Source organism: Scyliorhinus canicula, chromosome 18 (assembly GCF_902713615.1).
Source record: "Scyliorhinus canicula chromosome 18, sScyCan1.1, whole genome shotgun sequence".
Classification (NCBI taxonomy): Eukaryota; Metazoa; Chordata; class Chondrichthyes; order Carcharhiniformes; family Scyliorhinidae; genus Scyliorhinus; species Scyliorhinus canicula.
The window spans coordinates 116,217,744-116,234,409 of record NC_052163.1 but is presented as its reverse complement, the minus strand read 5'-3'; the positions used below and the strand labels follow the sequence as shown (position 1 = coordinate 116,234,409).

At 50.0% G+C, this 16,666-nt stretch overlaps 1 protein-coding gene across 2 annotated transcripts in view; it reads right to left on the bottom strand.

Annotated features, from left to right (window-relative positions):
* ncanb (neurocan b) overlaps window positions 1–16,666 on the bottom strand; it is a 264,578-nt gene that overhangs the window by 131,277 nt on the left and 116,635 nt on the right. For both annotated transcript variants that reach the window (XM_038777606.1, XM_038777605.1), the window contains exon 7: window positions 10,114–11,259. In XM_038777606.1, coding sequence (XP_038633534.1) covers window positions 10,114–11,259 — 1,146 coding nt within the window. The remainder of the gene's footprint in view (window positions 1–10,113; window positions 11,260–16,666) is intronic.

Here is a 16,666-nt window from a genome sequence, read left to right as displayed (position 1 = left end):
CAATGGACAAATTAACCTTGATGCATGAGGGATTTGAGTGTAGGATTTAAGAGGCATGTGTGTGTGTGTGTGAGAGTAGTTGAATGATGGTTTTGCCAGACCTCACAGGGAGATTTGTTTGACCTGCTCAACTCAAGGGCTGCAGTGGACCAAATTGGACATTATTGAAGACTTAGTCCATGAGGAGAGAGAGGGTAGAATGGGTTGGTGTATTGGACCGTGTCAAGGACCATGAGGCTGTACATGTAAAACACCAGCAGCTCTCATAGGGACCATGCAGGAAAGATGTTTACCTTGGCTGGGGTGTCTACAATGACGGATCACAGTCTCGCAATAATGCTAAGGCCATCTAGGACTGAGACTTGTAGGAATCTCTGCGTTTGGAGGGTCCATCAGTAATGTATAGTGCAGGATAGGCACTCCCTGTGAGTAATCTCCAAACTTACCTCATAACCGTTCGTCATTATAAAGAGTAACCACCCACCCACACCCAGCCACAGGCTCCCCAAACCCAACAACGCCCCTCCACCTCACGTCACTGCACCTTCACATTCCCTTGCTGCCTCTCTCCCCAACTCAGCCAGTCACTATTCCTTCCAGGGACATCTTCCCACCCTGGCCCCGACCAGCAGTGTTCCTTCCCGAGAGAGGCATTCCCCCCCCCACTTCCACCTTCCGCCTGCGTCCCGTGTCCGGCCCTCACTCTACCCTACTGCCCCTTCACCTGCGTCCCGTATCCGGCCCTCACTCTACCCTACTGCCCCTTTGCCTGCACCCCGTGTCCAGCCCTCACTCTACCCTACTGCCCCTTCACCTGCGTCCCGTATCCGGCCCTCACTCTACCCTACTGCCCCTTCACCTGCGACCCGTATCCGGCCCTCACTCTACCCTACTGCCCCTTTGCCTGCGTCACGTGTCCGGCCCTCACTCTACCCTACTGCCCCTTTGCCTGCATCCTGTGTCCAGCCCTCACTCTACCCTACTGCCCCTTCACCTGCGTCCCGTATCCGGCCCTCACTCTACCCTACTGCCCCTTCACCTGCGTCCCGTATCCGGCCCTCACTCTACCCTACTGCCCCTTCACCTGCGTCCCGTATCCGGCCCTCACTCTACCCTACTGCCCCTTCACCTGCGTCCCGTATCCGGCCCTCACTCTACCCTACTGCCCCTTCACCTGCGTCCCATATCCAGCCCTCACTCTACACTACTGCCCCTTCACCTGCGTCCCGTATCCGGCCCTCACTCTACCCTACTGCCCCTTTGCCAGTGTCCCGTATCCGGCCCTCACTCTACCCTACTGCCCCTTTGCCAGCGTCCCCTATCCGGCCCTCACTCTACCCTACTGCCCCTTTGCCTGCGTCCCGTGTCTGGCCCTCATTCTACCCTACTGCCCCTTCACCTGCGTCCTGTATCCGGCCTTAACTCTACCCTACTGCCCCTTCACCTGCGTCCCGTATCCGGCCCTCACTCTACCCTACTGCCCCTTTGCCAGTGTCCCGTATCCGGCCCTCACTCTACCCTACTGCCCCTTTGCCAGCGTCCCCTATCCGGCCCTCACTCTACCCTACTGCCCCTTTGCCTGCGTCCCGTGTCTGGCCCTCACTCTACCCTACTGCCCCTTCACCTGCGTCCCGTATCCGGCCCTCACTCTACCCTACTGCCCCTTTGCCTGCGTCCCGTGTCCAGCCCTCACTCTACCCTACTGCCCCTTCACCTGCGTCCCGTATCCGGCCCTCACTCTACCCTACTGCCCCTTCACCTGCGTCCCATATCCGGCCCTACCCTACTGCCCCTTCACCTGCGTCCCGTATCCGGCCCTCATTCTACCCTACTGCCCCTTCACCTGCGTCCTGTATCCGGCCTTAACTCTACCCTACTGCCCCTTTGCCAGTGTCCCGTTTCCGGCCCTCACTCTACCCTACTGCCCCTTCGCCTGCGTCCCGTGTCCGGCCCTCACTCTACCCTACTGCCCCTTCACCTGCGTCCTGTATCCGGCCTTCACTCTACCCTACTGCCCCTTCACCTGCGTCCTGTATCCGGCCTTCACTCTACCCTACTGCCCCTTTGCCAGCGTCCCCTATCCGGCCTTCACTCTACCCTACTGCCCCTTCACCTGCGTCCTGTATCCGGCCTTAACTCTACACTACTGCCCCTTTGCCAGTGTCCCGTTTCCGGCCCTCACTCTACCCTACTGCCCCTTCACCTGCGTCCCGTGTCCGGCCCTCACTCTACCCTACTGCCCCTTCACCTGCGTCCCGTATCCGGCCCTCACTCTACCCTACTGCCCCTTCACCTGCGTCCTGTATCCGGCCCTCACTCTACCCTACTGCCCCTTCACCTGCGTCTCGTGTCCGGCCCTCACTCTACCCTACTGCCCCTTCACCTGCATCCCGTATCCGGCCCTCACTCTACCCTACTGCCCCTTCACCTGCGTCCCGTATCCGGCCCTCACTCTACCCTACTGCCCCTTCACCTGCGTCCCGTATCCGGCCCTCACTCTACCCTACTGCCCCTTTGCCAGTGTCCCGTATCCGGCCCTCACTCTACCCTACTGCCCCTTCACCTGCGTCCCGTATCCGGCCCTCACTCTACCCTACTGCCCCTTCACCTGCGTCCCGTATCCGGCCCTCACTCTACCCTACTGCCCCTTCACCTGCGTCCCATATCCGGCCCTCACTCTACCCTACTGCCCCTTCACCTGCGTCCCGTATCCGGCCCTCACTCTACCCTACTGCCCCTTCACCTGCGTCCCGTTTCCGGCCCTCACTCTACCCTACTGCCCCTTCACCTGCGTCCCGTATCCGGCCCTCACTCTACCCTACTGCCCCTTCACCTGCGTCCCGTATCCGGCCCTCACTCTACCCTACTGCCCCTTCACCTGCATCCCGTATCCGGCCCTCACTCTACCCTACTGCCCCTTTCCCTGCATCCTGTGTCCAGCCCTCACTCTACCCTACTGCCCCTTCACCTGTGTCCCGTATCCGGCCCTCACTCTACCCTACTGCCCCTTCACCTGCGTCCCGTATCCGGCCCTCACTCTACCCTACTGCCCCTTTGCCAGTGTCCCGTATCCGGCCCTCACTCTACCCTACTGCCCCTTCACCTGCGTCCCGTATCCGGCCCTCACTCTACCCTACTGCCCCTTCACCTGCGTCCCGTATCCGGCCCTCACTCTACCCTACTGCCCCTTCACCTGCGTCCCATATCCGGCCCTCACTCTACCCTACTGCCCCTTCACCTGCGTCCCGTATCCGGCCCTCACTCTACCCTACTGCCCCTTCACCTGCGTCCCGTGTCTGGCCCTCACTCTACCCTACTGCCCCTTCACCTGCGTCCCGTATCCGGCCCTCACTCTACCCTACTGCCCCTTTGCCTGCATCCTGTGTCCAGCCCTCACTCTACCCTACTGCCCCTTCACCTGCGTCCCGTGTCTGGCCCTCACTCTACCCTACTGCCCCTTTGCCTGCATCCCGTGTCCAGCCCTCACTCTACCCTACTGCCCCTTTGCCAGCGTCCCCTATCCGGCCCTCACTCTACCCTACTGCCCCTTTGCCTGCGTCCCGTGTCTGGCCCTCATTCTACCCTACTGCCCCTTCACCTGCGTCCTGTATCCGGCCTTAACTCTACCCTACTGCCCCTTTGCCAGTGTCCCGTTTCTGGCCCTCACTCTACCCTACTGCCCCTTCACCTGCGTCCCGTGTCCGGCCCTCACTCTACCCTACTGCCCCTTTGCCAGCGTCCCCTATCCGGCCCTCACTCTACCCTACTGCCCCTTTGCCAGCGTCCCCTATCCGGCCCTCACTCTACCCTACTGCCCCTTTGCCTGCGTCCCGTATCCGGCCCTCACTCTACCCTACTGCCCCTTCACCTGCATCCCGTGTCCGGCCCTCACTCTACCCTACTGCCCCTTCACCTGCGTCCCGTATCCGGCCCTCACTCTACCCTACTGCCCCTTTGCCAGCGTCCCCTATCCGGCCCTCACTCTACCCTACTGCCCCTTTGCCAGCGTCCCCTATCCGGCCCTCACTCTACCCTACTGCCCCTTTGCCAGCGTCCCGTATCCGGCCCTCACTCTACCCTACTGCCCCTTTGCCTGCGTCTCGTGTCCGGCCCTCACTCTACCCTACCTCCTCTTCAACCCTTAGCCTGTCTGCCCTGACCAGCATTCATGGTTTGTCCTCCTGGCACCCAATGCAAGTCAAGTTGAGAGTGGTTCCCAAGAAGACCAGGGCAGTGTCTCCTCACCTCAAAGACACGGAAGCAGTCAAGCCAATTGTATGGAGTTGTGAATGTCAATATTCTCATTTCTGACTCGAACTGAGCCTGATTCTGACGAGGTGGCCTTTGAATGATCCTGCACGAGATGCTAATGGATGTAATTGGGCTTCCTGACATTGTTCGGTGGGAAGCTCAACCCATCTGCAAGATTCCGAGACCAGAATTCCCAAAGTTCATTCCAGTGTCAGATTTTTTTATTTTGCCTCACCCCAACACCCCGCCCGCCAGGTTTCCTGCTGCTGGCGGGTTGGGGAGATTCCGCCCCAGGAATCCAGCATTGGGACTTCCAGTCTGTCTGGCCTCGATACACATTGACCTTATCAAGTGAGCCAATGACAGTGTCTGAAATGCTCCCCCCTCCATTATTATTGTTTCTCATCAACCTTTAGTCTGCGGCTACCCGTGTTAAGAGGCAGTGATGGGGAGGGGAGGCAATGCACCCATCGCTGGAATTCAACAATCCCGATTTAAGCCAAGCACAAATCAGTTGAGAGGCACATTTATAACCTCCTTTTATAATCTCCAGGCATCCCGGAAACCTATTCTTTTTGCCAATTAAGGGGCAATTTAGCGTGGCCAATCCACCTAACCTGCACATCTTTGGGTTGTGGGGGTGAAACCCACACAGACACGGGGAGAATGTGCAAACTCTACACGGACAGTGACCCGGGATCGAACGCGGGCCCTCAGCACCAAGAGGCAGCAGTGCTAACCACTGCGCCGCCTGGCAAGAAAGTAGAGTTGAGGCCACAGTAAGATTAACCATGATCTTATTGGATGACAAAGTAGACTTGTGGGGCCGAATGACCAACTTCTCTAAGTTGCCCCTTGATGTGCCATCAATTGTACGCGAGATCTGTGCTTTACAAAAGTCAGGCTTTAATAGACTAGAACACAGCTCTGCGATCGTCTACAATGGAATGGACGATCGCCGGCCGTTTGTCCATTTATACCTCGTTAATGGAGGCGTGGTTAACTCAGCCTCTCGGCCAATCGGTCGAGAGGCACATGACCGACCAGAGCCAATGGTAATCCGGTGTTCTGCCCCAATGGCAGACAGGTATGCAGATCATATCACCACACCCCTTAATTGGAAAAAAAAAGAATTGGGTACTCTAACTTTATAAAAAATTTTTTAAAACTCTACTTTCCTGCCTGCCCACATAACCTTTGACTCCCATGTAGATCAGTGATGGGCAACCTAGACTGGTAAGTGCCCCCCCCCCTCCCTTCACCTCAGTGGGCCGCAAATTGGAGTCGGGTATCTAACCACGACTCCAGGAATAAGATTGAATACATTTAATACTTACTGAATATTTCATAAGGAGTTATAGAAAACACTTAATCATTCATGGAACCGTCATCAGCTTCAAATGGTAAAAACACAAGAAATATTTATGATTGACTGGACACACAGGACCTTTCTTTCTGCACGTATCACTTTAGTTATACAACAGAATTCCTACAGTGCCGAAGGGGGCCATTTGGTCCATCGAGTCTGCACCAACCCTCCCAAAGAGCACACTACCTCGGCCCACTCCGCTGCCCTAACCCCGCAACCCCATCTAACCTGTACAGCTTGACTGTGGGAGGAAACCGGAGCACCCGGAGGAAACGGACCCAGACGCGGGGAGAATATCCAAACTCCACGCAGGCAGTCACCCATGGCGGGAATTGAACCCGGGTCCCTGGCGCTGTGAGACAGCAGTGCTAACCACTGTGCCGCCCCACCGCCAGCAAGAACAAAACTATGCAGACGGAAACAGGTGGAATCTGGGAACCCTGCACGTGGACAACAGCCGACAAAATGTCTCGTGGCCCGCACTCAGGATCCAGGTGGGCTGTATATATCCCCCGGGCTTCAAGTTGCCCACCACTGCTGCCGATCAAAAATCTGTCTAACTCTCACCTAATTACATTCATTGATCCAACTTCCGCATTTCTCTGGGGTTGAGAATTCCAAAAATTAATCACTCTCTTCAAGATGAAATTCCTCCTCCAGTGGGAGACCCCTTTGGGCGACGCAGGATTCTTGGGCTTTCACGACAGCAAAACTACCGCTGAACCTGGATCGATTCAGCGGCTGTGTGTGTGGTTGGGGGGGGGGGGGGGGGGGGGGGGGGCCTAGCACCGGGACACACTCGATTCCAATGGACCCATATGGCCCGTGGCCCTAAGTTATCAGTGGCTGTCAACGGTGTGCGCAGCTGCATGGCTGCCATGCGGCTGCGGTAATGGTGTTCCGCGCCCATCCACCCTGACCCCACAGCCCACCTCCTGACCACCCCCTGCTACTCCCCCCGGCGCTGGCAAAGGCCCCCTGGCAAGCGACACAACTGTCAGCAAACTATGGTGATGTTGGACACGTTCCGTACTCCCCCTCTCCCTCAGCAGCCACGTTGCAGTTTTCACGATTTGTTAAAGCACAAGTAAACCGCGCCATCGGGAACTTGGCCCAACGGAGGCAGAGCATCGTAGAGGCCCCGGAGAATACCGGGTCGGGTCCGCAAATGATATACAAACGGTGTTTACTGTATGTGCGTTCCGGACCCCATTGACGCCATTGTTGAGGTGATGGAGCATTGTGATTTGGAGTCAAATCGGTGCCCTACGCGATTTGGGCGCCGGAACCTATTCTTCGCTATTTCGCCACCAGCAAATGGAGAATCCCACCCCTTATCTTTAAACTGCGCCACCCCCAAGTTCTAGATTCCCCTTCCGGGGAAAACATCCTCTCAGCATCTACCCAGGCAGGCCCCCTCACATCCTTATATATGTTTCAATAAGATCAGCTTCCATTCTCTGAAGCCCCTGGGAGTTTACCTGCTCAACCTTTCTTCACAAGACAATCCCTCAATCCCAGGAATCAGCCCAGTAGATTTTCTCTGAACTGCGTCCAATGTAAGCTATATCCCTCCTTAATTAATGATACTGAAAGAATAGGAATTCTCCAGGTGCGATCTCACCAATGGCCAGCTGCTAGAGTCTTTGTTTTGTCAGCACGATTTCCCTGAGATCAGTCAAAACAGCAGAAATGCCCATGGAATTTTAAGTACGAGTTGGGTCAAGTGTAAATCAAGTTTCTGTCATCTTTAAAGCTTGTTTAAGCACATTGCAGCAGAAGTCAGACCCCAGCACCTTCAAACACGTATCTGGGCAACAAGTGTGCAAGTTTCCAACATTAAACTCTTTTTAGGTGAAAAGGTACTAACTAACAGGAACCATTTAAACACATTAAATATTAAAACGTATTTAACTTATTAACTGACGAGCGCACATCAATGAAACTGGTAGATTTTGCTGAGTAGTGAGACATTGTTGAAGTTTTTTATCTTGCACTCATCAGGACAAATGTAAGAGTACCAAATTTCAAACAATCATAACATTTATGCTACAGGAGAAAGGTGTGTTGATTGGTTGGTAAGCAGACTCTGATTGGCCAGGTTGGTGCCATAAGGAAAGCAAAGGGCAACTGTAGGCACTCCAAGTTCAGTTACTTCACAGCGCCAGGGTCCCGGGTTCGATTCCCGGCTTGGGTCACTGTCTGTGCGGAGTCTGCACCTTCTCCCGTGTCTGGGTGGGTTTCCTCCGGGTGCTCCAGTTTCCTCCCACAAGTCCTGAAAGACGTGCTTTTAGGTGAATTGGACATTCAGAATTCTCCCTCAGTGTACCCGAACAGGCACCGGAGTGTGGCGACGAGGGGGTTTTCACAGTAACTTCATTTCATTGTTAATGTAAGCTTACTTGTGACACTAATAAAGATTATTATTATTAATTCAAATACCTCTAAATCAGCATTTCAACTAATCAAAGTCGACTTGCCAACCAATCAGCATCTTTTTCATTTGCAGTATAAACTGTTGTGATTGTTTGAAATTTGGTATTCTTGTGTTTGACCTGATGGGTGTGAGATGAAAAGCTTCAACAAGATGTCTCGCTTTTCAGTATTAATCAATAAATGTTCGATATAGTTTTTTGGAAGCCATTTTTAATTATTTTAAATCAGGTTACTCACAGATGCTGGACTGGAAATATTTTTTTATATAGAACATAGAACATAGAACGATACAGCGCAGTACAGGCCCTTCGGCCCTCGATGTTGCACCGACATGGAAAAAATCTAAAGGCCATCTAACCTACACTATGCCCTTATCATCCATATGCTTATCCAATAAATTTTTTAATGCCCTCAATGTTGGCGAGTTCACTACTGTTGCAGGTAGGGCATTCCACGGCCTCACCACTCTTTGCGTAAAAAACCCACCTCTGACCTCTGTCCTATATCTATTACCCCTCAATTTAAGGCTATGTCCCCTCGTGCTAGCCACCTCCATCCGCGGGAGAAGGCTCTCGCTGTCCACCCTATCTAACCCTCTGATCATTTTGTATGCCTCTATTAAGTCACCTCTTAACCTTCTTCTCTCTAACGAAAACAACCTCAAGTCCATCAGCCTTTCCTCATAAGATTTTCCCTCCATACCAGGCAACATCCTGGTAAATCTCCTCTGCACCCGTTCCAAAGCTTCCACGTCCTTCCTATAATGAGGCGACCAGAACTGTACGCAATACTCCAAATGCGGCCGTACTAGAGTTTTGTACAACTGCAACATGACCTCATGGCTCCGGAACTCAATCCCTCTACCAATAAAGGCCAACACACCATAGGCCTTCTTCACAACCCTATCAACCTGGGTGGCAACTTTCAGGGATCTATGTACATGGACACCGAGATCCCTCTGCTCATCCACACTACCAAGAATTTTACCATTAGCCAAATATTCCGCATTTCTGTTATTCTTTCCAAAGTGAATCACCTCACACTTCTCCACATTAAACTCCATTTGCCACCTCTCAGCCCAGCTCTGCAGCTTATCTATGTCCCTCTGTAACTTGCAACATCCTTCCGCACTGTCTACAACTCCACCGACTTTAGTGTCGTCTGCAAATTTACTCACCCATCCTTCTGCGCCCTCTTCTAGGTCATTTATAAAAATGACAAACAGCAACGGCCCCAGAACAGATCCTTGTGGTACGCCACTCGTAACTGAACTCCATTCTGAACATTTCCCATCAACTACCACTCTCTGTCTTCTTTCAACTAGCCAATTTCTGATCCACATCGCTAAATCACCCTCAATCCCCAGCCTCCGTATTTTCTGCAATAGACGACCGTGGGGAACCTTATCAAACGCTTTACTGAAATCCATATACACCACATCAACTGCTCTACCCTCGTCTACCTGTTCAGTCACCTTCTCAAAGAACTCGATAAGGTTTGTGAGGCATGACCTACCCCTCACAAAACCATGCTGACTGTCCCTAATCATATTATTCCTATCTAGATGATTATAAATTGTATCTTTTATAATCCTCTCCAAGACTTTACCCACCACAGACGTTAGGCTCACCGGCCTATAGTTTATTTTTTTTTGTGATAGACTCATTTTGAGCTGGGTTGAAAAACTGCAATCTTAAACATATCAAAGAGTATTTCAACGCAAGAGAAAAAAATAAACGGCTACATTTGATTACGCAACCCGATTGCATAGGATGATGGCAGATTTTACATTTGCAATGATGGAAACTAGTTGGGTGGAAATTTGAAATTCAATTTCATTCTGGACAGACAAGCGCAAATTCAAGCAAAAGGTTTGCCCGGATTGCTGAGTGTGACAAAGCATAAACTGCAGCCCCGGTTGTCTCCAATATCCATACATATCAAAGGTACAGTATTTCCTGGAGCTCTCTTATTACACTCTCTATTGACTATAAGTGCAGGATGCCAAAGGAGAAAAATAGAACAAAAGCTAGCTTGGAGGTTAAGTATGTGCTTACCTGAGGCAACTTGTGGCCAAGTCTTTGTTTCAATCACAATGGAAGAAGCAGTTGGCACTGACAGGGCCTCTTGCACCGTATTCGTTAAGCTTCGCTCGGTAGCCACTGTTGTAGCTTTTATAGTGCTTTCAACTCCTTCAGGCTCAATGACAGGTAGAATATCAAGTTGCTGGCTGGAGTGATTTATACTCATTGCTTCTGTAGCTGTGCTTTTCAAGAACTGTCTCCCCAAGAATTCCCAGTCAGTGTCTAGCTCATTTTCAACCATTGGCTCCAACCCTAATGGGGGCAACTCATTGGATTCACCAATAACAACAACGTCCGATTTTACCTCTTTAGACAGTGAACTCATAGTAACGACTTGTGTTTTTAACCCATCAAAGTCAATGGAAGCCCCAAGCGTTGAAATGTCAGGGGAGATTCTGTTCAGAGTAATGGCCGCTGGCGTTTCTGTTGGGTCTTTTTCTCTTTGAGAAGTTGGGTCTTGCGTTGTAGTTGGTTTCTCTTTTGGACTTAGTCCACTGGTTGCAATTTCAGGTGGCAAGGGTGTTGGACTTACTTGAATTAGGTCACTGGGGTTGTGAGATGCTTTCTCTTTTAGTCCCTCAAACATCGTACCAACTATGTTCGCACCTCTGCCAAGAGCCATTCCCCTGGTCGAGTTAACAACTTGGTCGTCATTATAGCCCAGTCCACTTCCTTCATAACTGTTCAGCTCCTTTAACACATCAGGCAGATTATCTGAAGAGTTCCCATTGGTGGCCAGGGGAGGATTGTTACCAATGAGCCTGAAGTTGTGTTCCTCTAGGTCAGCAGTGAGCAAAGAGGCATTTCCAGATGGTTCATACTGTTCTGAATCAACTGTCGGGGGAAGTTGCTTCAGGTGTTTCTGCACAGTCTGCTGCGTTACTGCGGGACTATGGGATGGCGGCTCCTCCACTTGCTTTGACAGCTCAGTGAATTCACTCCCAGAGAGTAATGACCATTCTTTGAGTGACAACTTCCCTGAAATAGACCCGGCCGTGTTTGAACTTATGTCTATTGCTTGTTCTGTAGGTTGTTTCGGTATCTGTAGCTCTGACGTTTCAAATGCTGGGATGTCTTCAAGATCTGCACTTTGCTTTGAGGATAGCTGTACATCACCAGCTGGTTGGGGATTCAAAAAAAGACGACAATGATTTAATTTCTGTAGGCTGAAGAAATAATGATGCACAAGACTGGAACATATACCCCGATTACGTAAGTTGGGGAGGGATTTGGGAGGGTGAATGTAACACTGGGGCAAGGTTGCAAACTTGGCGGTTCCAGATACACAGACAGTCAGCCCACCTTATTGACCAGGCTACAGTACCTTACATTTTCCATAGCTCCACCTGAGCCCAGCTAGGCAGTGGGCCATCCGGCTATTGAGTGGGCTGTTGGGAGTGAGGAGTTTCAACGGCAGAAGGCCATATACTCTCATCCTTGCCCCCCACCCCCCGTGATGGGGGAAACAAGGATCTGAGCATGACTGGGAAATGGGAAGGCCACCACCAAAGCTTCCTCATGGGGCCGACAGAGACACCCCTGTTACTCCTGGCCCACAGAGATATCTAATACACTTCTTGCCCCAGATCATTCACCTACAAGTCTGGCCTGGTTGGCGGTGAGGCATGGGGGCTGGTTGGGTTGTGATGAGGTGGGGTGGCTGAGGTTTTTGTGACTATTGCCTTACTCTGGCCTCCAACTGAACTGGTAGCTCAGTTCCCAATGATGTGACCAGATCCTGAGCAACATGTTGAGAAAAGATCCCCATTGTCAGCTTGGGTTGGCTGTCCCATTTGTCTGTTCAATGAAGCAAGTTAACATTGGAGCACAGCATGATCAGAGGGTAAAGGTCACCACCCTCTTTTTAACTGACTTCTAACATGCCCCATTTCTCCCCCCAGTCAGGCTGATGTTAGACTGAGGCCCTGGCTGCTCTCTCAAATAGGCGTCAAATAACTCATGGCGGTATTTTGAAGAAGAGCAGGGAATGAATGCCTCCCTGATTATCTGGCCAATATTTATCCCTCAATCAACATCGAAAAAAATGATCTAGTCATTATTACATCGCTGTTTGTGGGAGATTGCTGTGCGCAAATCAGCTGCTGCCTTTCCCATATTACAGACAGTTACTATACTTCAAAAGTGCTTCATTTGTGAGATAGCACGGGAGATCTCCAAGGGTCGTGAAAGGTTCTATATAAATGCACATCTGAGTTTAAATGGCGTCTTCAGTATCTGCATATCAGCTAACTATCTAACACCTCCACCCCAACCACTATAGTGACCGTCAATGGCTTTAACATCAAATCAAACAGACTTTTCAATGTAGTGAATCAAAGCTGTAAATATAACTCCAAAATACATCTCCAACTCTGAAGGCAACTTTCCCCCAATTTCTTCCACTCCTCTCTCGGAGATATTGTCTGGGATCCATATTCACAATCTCACTAATTCTATTTCTGTGACTTCTATGCGATGCTACAAACATAAGGAATCATTGCCAATTCATTTATCTTGTGTATTTTTTTGGACTGTCAGGAAAACACAACCAGTTTAATGATGCCTGTGAGGGAAGGGTGTCAGCCATCCTTACCCAGTCTGGTCTAGTCCCATACCAACATGATTGACTCTCAACTGCCTTGAGGTCCAAAATAGTACACGTCAGTCGTTGATTCAACCTCTCAAAGCCCTGGCTTCCACATCGTAAGAAAGTAAAAAAAGTAGGAGTAGGCCATTCAGCCCATCGAACCTGCTCCGTCACTCAATACGATGGTGGCTGACTTTGGGTTTCGATTCCACTTTCCCGCCCACTCGCCGCATCCCTTGATTACCTGAGAGATGAGAAACATGTCTACCCCAGCCTTAGATATATTCATGATGTGGAGATGCCGGCGTTGGACTGGGGTGAGCACAGTAAGAAGTCTTACAACACCAGGTTGAAGTCCAACAGGTTTGTTTCAAACACGAGCTTTCAGAGCACTGCTCTTTCCTCAGGTGAATGGAGAGGTATGTTCCAGAAACATTTATATAGACAAAGCCAGAGATGCTGGACAATGCTTGGAATGCGAGCATTTGCGGGTAATCAAATCATTACAGATCCAGAGATAGGGGGTGATCCCAGGTTAATGAAGTGTGAATTGTCTCAAACCAGGACAGTTTGTAGGATTTTGCAAGTCCAGGCCAGATGGTGGGGGGTGAATGTAATGCGACATGAATCCCAGGTCCCGGTTGAGCCCGCACTCATGCGTGCGGAACTTAGCTATAAATTTTTGCTCGGCAATTCTGCGTTGTCGCGTGTCCTGAAGACCGCCTTGGAGAACGCTTACCCGGAGATCAGAGGCTGAATGCCCTTGACTGCTGAAGTGTTCCCCGACTGGAAGGGAACATTCCTGCCTGGTGATTGTCGCGCAATGTCCATTCATTCGTTGTCGCAGTGTCTGCATGGTCTCACCAATGTACCACGCTTTGGGACATCCTTTCCTACAGCGTAAGAGGTAGACTACATTGGTCGAGTCTGGCCTGGACTTGCAACATCCTACCAACTGTCCTGGCCTGAGGCAATTTACACCTCATTAACCTGGGATCACCCCCTATCTCTGGATCTGTAATGATTTGATTACCCGCAAATGCTCGCATTCCAAGCATTGTCTGGCGTCTCTGACTTTGTCTATATAAATGTTTCTGGAACATACCTCTCCATTCACCTGAGGAAGGAGCAGTGCTCCGAAAGCTTGTGTTTGAAACAAACCATTGGACTTTAACCTGGTGTTGTAAGACTTCTTACTTAGATATATTCAATGATGGAGCACCCGCAATCGTCTGCAACGGAGAGTTTGTGAGATTTTTGTTGATAACTGCATTGCTTGTTATATTGACACTCACACACCAAAATAACCTAAACTTAACTCTCACTCTGTGGTGAATCTGCTACGAGATGCTTGAAAGCAGACAAAGGATAATGACAGAGGGTATGTTTGAGCTGTAATGATTCTCCACAGTCGAACGGACTGAGAGGCGTGGTAGTGTAATGATTCTGGTTCTGTTACTGGACTAACAACGCAGTAGACCATTGAGTTCAAATCCCACCCCTCTTGATGGTAGCTTGATAATGTGAATTCAGAAGGAGAATGCCATTGCGATAAAAGACGGTATCAGTAACAATGCAGATTGTTGAAAAATCTCAACTGATTCTTTAACGGCTTTCAGGGAAGGAGATCTGCTGATATGGGCGGCAGGGTGGCGCAGTGGTTAACAGTCAGTGTGGAGTTTGTATGTTCTCCCCATGTCTGCGTGGGTTCCTCCGGGTGTTCCGGTTTCCTCCCACAGTCCAAAGATGATAAGAAGTCTTACAACACCAGGTTAAAGTCCAACAGGTTTGTTTCAAACACTAGCTTTCGGAGCACTGCTCCTTCCTCAGGCAAATGAAGAGGTATTCTTCATTCACCTGAGGAAGGAGCAGTGCTCCGAAAGCTAGTGTTTGAAACAAACATGTTGGACTTTAACCTGGTGTTGTAAGACTTCTTACTGTGCTCACCCCAGTGCAATGCCGGCATCTTCACATCAGTCCAAAGATGTGTAGGTTAAGCGGATTGGTCATTCTAATATTGCCTCTTGGTGTCCAAAGGTTAGGTGGGGTTATGGGGATAGGGTGAGGGAGGCCAAGGTAGAGTGCTCTTTCAGGGGGTTGGTGCAGACTCGATGGGCCAAATGGCCTCCTTCTGCACTGTAGGGATTCTATGATATGACACTATTCCAATACCACTTTTAATTACCCTCTGAGGAGGGCTCACAAGCCATTCCATTAAATGAAGTCACATCAAGGCAACTTGGAATTGGCAATAAATGTCAAATCTGAATTGAATTGATTTTTTTTCCCCCTTGGAATACTCAGGTTGACAAACGGCTAACCAGATGGAGTCCTGTTTATCAAGTAAAAAACTTGACCAGCCAGCGGCTGAACCTGAAGTGGAGGGAGGGAAGAAAAAGCAAGCACGCAAGAAGAGACATGCAGTGAAGCAATTTCTGAAAATAGAAATGACTTTGCGATACTTCCTCAAGTTTGCAACTTCACATCAACCTCATTCACACATGAAGATGAGATTAGCGTGAAACAGGGAAACAAAACAAACAGCAGTTCCAAGGATACGGAAATCACTGGGAATCACCAGAGTCGGAGAATTAAATTTCACAAACTTCATGTGAACATGTGAAGAGGAGGTGTCATTCAGACCTGGAGTCAATGAAACTGCGGCTCGCCTGCATTTCATCTTCATTCACTCACCTTGCCTCTAGAAACTTTCACACCCAGGTCTAGCAAAAATCTATTCATCTCAGATTTAAAACCAATAATTGGGCCAGCGTCTACTGTTCTTGGTGGGAGAGCACTCACCCACCTTTACTACCTTTTGTGTTTCCAAACATCCCTCCTGAATAACCTGGCTCTGTTTGTAGGTTCTGCTCCGTTGGCCTAGACTCACCAAAGGAAAAATTCCCTCCATTGTCAGTCACTATCCGGTCAATTCCTACCTGATTCAAGCCCTGAAAACTTCAATCAAATCACACCTTAAACTGCCATGTTCCTGCGAATATATGCCTAGTTTATGTCTTTTAGTGAGTCTCTTTTTAATCTCCTCATTATCTAACCCCTGGGACCCTTGGTACGGGTGAACTTATGCTGCACTCTGTCTAAGGTGCGGTGTCAAGAACTATACACAGGGTTCCAGATGTAGTCTAACCAGAAAACACAGCAGCCATGATTGAATGGCGGAGCAGACTCGATGGGCCGAATGGCCTAATTCTGCTCCTGTGTCTTATGGTTAGCCCGGTTAACATCTCACTGGCCTTTTTTGATGATACACGACGTGGCAATTGGGAGACCAAATTTTAAAAATTGGAATTAGCAAGTGCTCCAGCTGTGATTACAAGATCCGTTTAAACTGAATCATAGAACATCCGAGCACAGAAGAAAGACATTCAGCCCACTGTGCCTCAGCTAGCCTTTTGGTAAAGCTAGCCAATTGGCCCACTCCATTGCTTTGGTCCATTTAACGGACACCTACACCTATCATCTTCCAATAAAGGCATCTAACTACTTTCCAATCGATGGTAGCCATGATGTGGAGATGCCGGCGTTGGACTGGGGTGAGCACAGTAAGACGTCTTACACCGCCAGGTTAAAGTCACAAGCTTTTGGAGAACTTCCTTGCTTTCCTTCCTCAGGTGAATGTTCCGAAAGCTAGTGATTTGAAACAAACCTGTTAGACTTTAACCTGGTGTTGTAAGACTTCTTACTGTACTTTCCAATCAATCAATTTTCATCGCCAGCAACTCATTCATGATTAAGAAAGGTAAACTGGCATCTTCCCTGTGGCACAGTCCTGCGCCTTGCACCCAGCAACACCCAGCACTTGTGTACCTGAAAGGATTTCTTTCTCACTCAATTTCAAGGCTGAAGAAACCCTGCTTCATTATTGACCCTTCATTGCTGATCAAACTCACCTCAGGCCTATTGCCGAACATTGCAGCT